Raw genomic sequence first — 8,252 nt, forward strand, 5'->3', positions numbered from 1 at the left:
TTAGAATTGAACTGACGTACATATAATAGATTTAAGACTGATTAGATAATTTCCCGAATTTTTGAAATTGGGATATAACTCAACTTAATTTAGATTAACAAAACAAAATTTAAAATTTTAATTACGGGAGAACGCCAACATTAACTTGAAACATAATAATTACTAGTATTTGATAGAATATTGTACTTTTTCCCTATTTAATTATTCAATGGCCTTCTTTTAGTTCGGATTAACAAAACAAAAATTTAAAATTTTAATTATGGGAGAACGCCAACATTGACTTGAAACTTAATAATTACTAGTATTTGATAGAATATTGTACTTTTTCCCTATTTAATTATTCACTGGCCTTCTGTTAGTTCGGATTAACAAAACAAAATTTAGAATTTTAGTCACGGGAGAACGCCATCATCGACCTGAAACATAATAATCATTAGATTTTAATAGAATGTTGTACTTTTTCCCTATTTAATTATTCACCAGCCTTTTGTTAGTTCGGATCAGCTGAAATAACATTTGAAAGAAAAAGAAAACCATGGACATCAAATCAAATGCACGTGAGATGGTTCGCCGATAGAGTGGACAACACTCTCAAACAATGATTTCGTCCTAAGTTGGAAGGTGCATCCGATTCTCCTCATCAAATCAATTTTACACTTCTCTTTTGGGCGATTTCAAGCTTTTTCCAAATTCGTTTTGCTTGGCACGGTTCATGAAGTTCTTCCATAACAAAATAGCAAATACAAAAATTCACGGATTCACATATGTGACTTCCTAGGACGGCACTCCACAGCGTATCTCATATTATTACTATCTTTTAACATGCGAAAGCGAAAACAAGCAATTATGAATATTCTTTGAATGATTAAAGTCTCATAATTATAACGAACATACTTCTACTTTTTTTATTTATACCACATGTGAGTTCACAATTTCATTGCATTTCAAGCAAAAGACAAAAGTCTGAGTAGAGGTAAGGAGACCTATCTCCAGACTATACTATGCTTTCAAAAGTTTGACTATACAAACGATCACTGAGTCACAGATTGAAAACCTCTCATTCGACTGTGTCTCCAACGTTTAGATCGAAGCTACTCAATGGACCGACAAACTCTCCATCAAAATCCAAGTACCAAGCAACGAACCGGAAAAGAACCTACTTTGTGAAGCCTCATACATCAACCCATATCTTAGAATTATACTTGGTATATATTATTCTAGACTCTAGTTCAAGCACACTTTCATAAAAAGTTTTCTCATACGCAAGGACACCATAGTGCAAGGGTTGAGGGGTATCCATTGTACACATCTGAAAAATAAAAGGGATGAGCCGAAGCCCAATAAATGAAATCTCTAATTTTAAGTTAGAAAATTCATTTTACCACTTCACTTGGTATACATAAAATGAAGGCATAATCATCCGATAAGTGGGAAAAGTACAAAAAGTTATAAACTTATTGCATTGGTATCAATTCAGTCCTAAACATTTTTATATTGGTATCGATTCAGTTCATCCGGCCAATTTTGGCTGGCCGGCGTTGACGTGGATGCCTTTGACCAGTGGTGGATCTTCGACGTGGCAATTTTAAACATATATATTTTTATATTTTATATTTTTTTATTTTTTCCTTTTTCTTTCTCCCTTCTTCCTCCTTTGACTGTTTTGGTGGTGGCCAACAAGGGTCGCGGTCTTCACCCGGCCTCTTCTAAGGTTGCCAGCGAGGCCAACACAGCTCTTGCTAGGCCTTGCTATGGGTGAAGGTGGCCATCGCCAGCTGCCTTCACCCGCAGCCCTAGGTGAGGTCGAACGAGGGCCGCGACCCTTGCCGACGGATGGCGAGGGCTTAGTGGCCCTCACCCAATGGCCGGCAAGCCTCCGGCTCAAAGTCCTCGCCTCCACCCCGGGTGAGGCCGAACGAGGGCCGTGACCCTTGCCGGCTGATGGCAAGAGCTTAGTGGCCCTCACCCAATGGCCGACAAGCCTCCGACCTGAAAGTCCTTGCCTCTACCCTGGCGATGGCTGCTATGGCCTTGCTGGGCTGCGGGCGAGGCCACCTTCACCCGTGGCAAGGCTAGGGTGAGGCTGGCCTTGCCTAAATCTGGGCGAAGCCACCTTGCCAGCCGGCCCCGGGAGAGGTCGGGTGAGGGTCGCGACCCTCGTTGGCGGTAGGGCGAGGGCCTCGCGGGCCTCGCCCGGTGGCCAACGAACCTCACCGAAGGCTCGTCGGCCACCACTGGAATAGTCCAAGGAGGAAGAAGGGAGAAAAGAAAAGGAAAAAGAAAGGAAAAAGAAAGAAAAAAATTCAAAAAAATAAATAATAAAAAAATTTGTCACGTCGTGTTTGGTCACCGATCGGTGTTCACATCGGCGCCGGTCGACTAAAATTGGCCGAATGGACTGAATTGGTACCGATGTAAAAAGTTTAGGACTAAAATGGTCCAATTGAAAAGTTTGACTAAATTGGTACTAATGTAATAGATTTATGACTTTTTTATTTATGACTTTTTAGTACTTTTCCTCCGATAAGTATGATACAAATATAAACAGATTTCACCTTTCATGTTCATCTACCACATAAATTATTAACTAACAGATCGTCCATTTAGACTTATGCATGTGCACACCATATTTCACACAATGATTTGGTTCTACTTTAAATAATGCATTTTATTCATTAATACTTCATCATCCCGACACATGGGGTATCATCACTAACCGCTATACGAGTGATAGAATCACATTAATCTCATTCAAGTCATGATATATGTATACTCTCAAGTATAACACATATATCTCAACTCAATTTAATATATTTGTTAAATAACCACATGTGAAATAACACGACATATTTTGATTGTTAAAGTTTGGATAGTCAAATGAGTACATTCTGAGTTTGGATATCGAGTATGTTCTGGACATCAAAATTTGGTAAATCAAATGGGTATATTTTGAATTTGAATGAAAAGGTATATCATGGAGAAAAAGGTCTGAATAATCAAAACGGGCAGATTCCAGCTTGATAAAAGCTTATAGAACAAAAGAACGAATCAAACAATGAACAGACTTATAAATGGACAGATTTAGCAATGGACAAAATCAACGGATGAACGGATTCAATGAAAAGTAGATTCATATTCAGTAAACTCTGCATGAACCAATAAACAGACTATTAAACGAACAGATTCACAAATTGGTAGATTCAACAAGTGACCAAACTCACAAATAAACAATTTCGAGCAGACTTACAAATGGATAGATTCTATCTTAGGAAATTTCAATAGAAACAAGTGAAAAAAAAAAAAGATTCTAATTGGTAGAATTCCAGCAGAACAAACATGCAATGGGTCATCGAGATAAAGATGGCAGAACGACCATATTTCAACTACTCAGAATAAAGTAGAAAGAAGTAGAACGAACATGCAATAAGTCATTAAGACAAATATGGCAGAATAGCCAGATTATAACTACCCAGAATGAGACAGAAAGAAGCATAACAAATATGCAATGAGTTATCAAGACAAAGATGGCAGAATGGCTAGATTCTAACTACCTAGGATGAGACAGAAAGAAGTAGAACGGACATACAATGGGTTATCAAGACAAAAATGGCAAAATGGCCAGATTCTAACTACCCAAAATGAGGTAGAAAGAAGCAGAATGAATCATGCAATAAGTCATCAAGACAAAAATGACAAAATGATCAGGTTCTAATTACCCAAAATGAAGCGTAAAGAAGCGAGAACGAACATGCAATGGGTTATCAAGATAAAGATGACAGAATGACCAGATTCTAAATACCGAGAATGAGGTAAAAAAAAATGCAGAACAAACATGTAATAAGTCATCAAGACAAAAATGGCATGATTGCCAAATTCTAACTACTCAAAATGAGATACAAAGAAGCAAAACAAATATGCAATAAGTTACCAAGACAAAAATAGCAAAATGACGAGGTTCTAACTATCCAAATTAAGGCAAAAAGAAGTAGAATGAACATGTAATAAGTTATTAAGACAAAAATGACAGGATTGCCAGATTCTAACTACCCCGAATGAAATAAAAAGAAGCGAAATAAATATGCAATAAGTTACCAAGACAAATATAGCAAAATGACCATGTTCTAACTACCGAGATTAAGGCAAAAAGAAGTATAACGAACATGTAATAAGTCATCAAGACAAAAATGGCAGAGTGACTAGATTCTAATTACCCAGAATAAGGTAGAAATAAATAGAACGAACCTACAATGAGTTATCAAGGCAAGGATGGCAAAACAGTTAAATTCTAACTATTTGGAATGAGGTAGAAAAAGGCATGACGAACATGTAATGAATTATCAAGGCAAATACAGCGTAATGATCAGATTATAACTACCCATAATGAAGCAGAAAAAAGTAGAACAAATATACAATGAGTTATCAAGACAAATATAGCAAAGTGAGCACATTCGATTACCCAAAATCATACAGAATGAACTAGAACAAACTAAAGCAAAGTAGAACAAACTTGCAAGAAATTATCAAGCCACTTAGGTAGCGCATGCAAACGCTTCGTTCCGGGGAAGAGTTTTTTTTCAGAAATGGTTCTTTTCTATTTTTGCTCGGGAACAATTTCGAGTAAAAGAACCCGTTTGATAACGGCACAAAATTTCTACTCTTGGAATAGAAAAAGAATAGAAATGCGTTTGATAACGCAACAATTTCTTTTTTGTATTTATTCATTTTTTAATCTTGCCGACAGATTGCCGCCGCCTCCTGCCGCCGGCCGCCGTCGCTCCGCCCGCCGCCGCCGTTGCCGCATGACCGCCGGCCGCCGCAGAAGCCCATCGGCGACCGGCGACCGGCGGCGGCGGCGACGATCGGCGACCGGCGGCGGCGGCCGGCGGAGGCGGCGGCGGCGACCGGGCGGCGGCCGGCGGAGGCGGCGGCGACCGGCGGTGGCCGGCGGAGGCGACGGCGGCGGCGGCGACCGGCGACCGGGCGGCGGCGACGGCGACCGGCGACCGGCGGCGGTGGCGGCGGCGGTGGGCGGCTCGGGCGGTTGACGATGGTTGCGGCAAGAAAAGGAAATAAAAGAAAATTAAAAAAAGAAAATCAGCTTATTTCTAGAAGTTGTTCCTAGGAACAAGAAGCAACTTTTTTTGCTTCTTGTTTTTGTTCCCAAACCATTCCGGGCTAAGTTTTTATTCCCGGAACAAAAAAACAATGTGGCGTTAGCAAAGTTTGCTTTTTTTTTGTTCCGAGGAACAAAAGAACGTAAACCATGAGAAAGAAACGTTTGCATGCGCTACCTTAACAATCACCATGCCCATATCAAGACTTCACCTCTCACCCAACTAACCAAGATGGAAGTACAGTATTTCACTTACCTTGAATGAATGCAAATCACGAACTACCGATTGTCTTTACCACCTTAATTGCACTTGAATATGAAGCTTTGCTCTCCAAATTTTTGGATTGAAAGTGGAAAATAACACATGTAGCTTTTGTTTAGGCTTTTGGAATGAACAAAAATGGGTCTTTGCCAAGATAAAATGAGTTTTGTTAAAATTAATTAAGATAAATTAATTTCTTGAAATGCTAAGTGTAAAATTGTATGTTAATCTTCAGCTTGATGTGGTAATAATACAAATCAAGGCCATTGCACATGGCCAAAGAAAATGCATGAAGAATATGAGCCATCGTGCAATAATCCATACTTAGTTTAAGTGTAAAAGAATTTAACCATAGAATATTATGTTCTAAGAACACATGGCCATACAAACCTTTGTTCAATGACATGTGGCACTTGTCATTTTAACTAATCAATTTTGTAATGGAAAATTTAGTAAGCAGAACGTACTCTCATTCTTCTAGCGCTATTAACATAAATTATTCAACAATATTATTATCAATTAACTAAAAATGACGCGATTAATAACAACCATTATTAGTAAGACTATAATAATTCAATTAATACCGTCACATTATTAACACACATAATTTGATTCACAGGTCAAATCCGAGACGATTTAAGTTCCAAAAATTATCGGTCGCATCTCACAAAATTTACAAATTCAATTAAAGTCTTAGTATGCTTGTCCAAATACTAAGGTTGATAATATTTAGCTCAAAATCTAAGTATCATTATTTTCGAATGTTACATAATTATAAATACGGAAATTTCAAATGTCACAACATAAATCTTGCACAACTTAAGTGACGCAAGTATAAACGAAAATGACGCTTTACGTAAATAGATATTTCATTCCTATCACACGAGGAGTAGCATAAGTAGATCCATCACTGCCCCAATCGTTCTTCGAATATCGAACATTCCTCTTTTCCCCTTCTTTAAGTCCTAGCACCCAATTTAGCAACAAACTCCTCAATGTTCCTATCGGATTTCCCGCCCTCGCCAACCGCGTCTTTGGTAATTTTCCTCCACTTTCCTGCATTTTCCTTCATTTTCTTCCTTGTTTCTTCTTCCATTACCTTCCTTAAGCAATGCTCTATCTCTTCACTCGTCACAACACCTCTCTCCTCATCAACTAGTGGCCTTAGCCCCATCTTCCAGACATCCATGATGTACTTGGCATTCGTGGCCTGGTCAGTCCATTGCGGGATCGCCAGCATTGGCACGCCCAAGCTGAGCGCTTCCAGGGTCGAGTTCCAACCGCAGTGCGTCACGAAAAGCCCTAGTGCCTCGTGAGCAAGAACTTCGAGCTGGGGACACCATGTCACGATTAGACCCTTTTGGGATGTCTCGGTACAATTTGCAAAGCCCTGTGGGAGTTTCTCTGCTTCTGATGATCTGACCACCCAGAGGAAATAGCAGTTGCTTCTCTTCAGTCCCATTGCTAGCTCGTGCATTTGGTCGGTCTTTAGCTCGGCCATGCTCCCAAACGAGACATACACGACCGAGCCTTTTGGCTTTGTGCTGAGCCATCTCATGGTGGTGTCGTGGTCTGGTTCAAAGATGCTGAAGCCATATTCTTTGTCTTGTTCAAGCCTGCTGTCTAAATAGGTTGATGGTACTGTTGGTCCTATGGTCCTGAATGGCAAGATCTTCATGAACCAGTCCGCAACCTACAACGAAGAAGAAGCAGAAGAAGAAGTTCTCGTTGAATGCTTGAAAGATCTAGTTGGATGACTCCTTAATAAAAAAGGTGACATGACAACCGGAAGAGAGAAATGAGGATACAAGTCTCATTTTAATTATTTGATTGAGGATTGGAGGATAACTTTTCATCACACGTTTGCGATTAATGCACTGGTATTTTTCATTTCATTTAGACATTTGAGTGACCTGACTTTAATTAATATCAGAACCTACCAAGTTATGTCGTCGAGGTGTCGACATTGACAATCCCATCGTCAAATAATTTAATGAGTGCTTGACTTATGCGTGACATACGATACAGCAAATACCACAAAAGGTTAAACATAGTCGGTACTTACTTCTGGATCAAGTTCATACACTGTATTGCAAAGCACCCAATCCACTTTGTCAAGATTGGAGAACTGGTTCACAAGCATGCCGGTGAAACCTGGATATGTCCCCAAATCACACACCAAAGATGGCATGTCCCGAGGCTCAAGAGGAGACATTCCAGGCAGCAAAACCTGCTTCTTAACTGGAACTTCAAGCCATCCCTTTTGGCAGTGGTAAAACACACTGTTCACAGCACAAGACATGGTGAAGAAAGCGGCCCCTACAAGTTTAAATTTTCGGGCCACGTCAAGAGCCCAAGGCAAGAAAGAGTCGTAGACGATGCAAGTCGGTGGTGGGCCTCTGAAGATTAGCCTCTCGACCAGCTCGCTCAAAGTCTCAGGTCCGACCTTCCAGAAGCGCTCGAGGTAGGCTTCGGGGCTACCCGCGGCCCCAATGCCACCGCTGTCGAAGCCATCGGAGATCACCTCAAGCGGGATCGAGGTGCATGTGGAGGATCCATGCAGGGTCTTGGAGATGGATTTGGTGGTGACAAGGGTGACTTTGACTCCCTTGTGGAGGAGACGCTTGGCGAATTGGAGCATGGGGTTGATGTGGCCTTGGGATGGGTATGATAGAATCAAGCAATGTGGTTTCAGGGGCATACTCGATTCCTCCATCCTCTCGTGTTTCTCTTGCAATTCAAGTGGAAGCGTCTCCTTATGGTCTTATATTGGATGTCTCCAACCCTATGCAGTGGCTCGATTGGCCCTCGTCGGCATAAACGAAAAAGCGGTCGGTCGGCACTTAGTTCAGGCAAAAGGTTTTGCTGTGTTCCCAT

At 40.6% G+C, this 8,252-nt stretch overlaps 1 protein-coding gene across 1 annotated transcript; it reads right to left on the reverse strand.

Annotated features, from left to right (window-relative positions):
- Window positions 1–6,210: 6,210 nt before the first annotated feature.
- LOC104425907 (flavonol 7-O-beta-glucosyltransferase UGT74F1) lies at window positions 6,211–8,252 on the reverse strand. Its single transcript, XM_010038778.3, has 2 exons — window positions 7,441–8,252; window positions 6,211–7,068 (listed from the first exon to the last, which is right to left on the reverse strand). The coding sequence occupies exons 1-2, from the start codon at window positions 8,089–8,091 to the stop codon at window positions 6,334–6,336; spliced, it is 1,386 nt and encodes a 461-aa protein (XP_010037080.2). The 5' UTR covers window positions 8,092–8,252; the 3' UTR covers window positions 6,211–6,333.

This window comes from Eucalyptus grandis, chromosome 11 (assembly GCF_016545825.1).
Source record: "Eucalyptus grandis isolate ANBG69807.140 chromosome 11, ASM1654582v1, whole genome shotgun sequence".
Taxonomy (NCBI): Eukaryota; Viridiplantae; Streptophyta; class Magnoliopsida; order Myrtales; family Myrtaceae; genus Eucalyptus; species Eucalyptus grandis.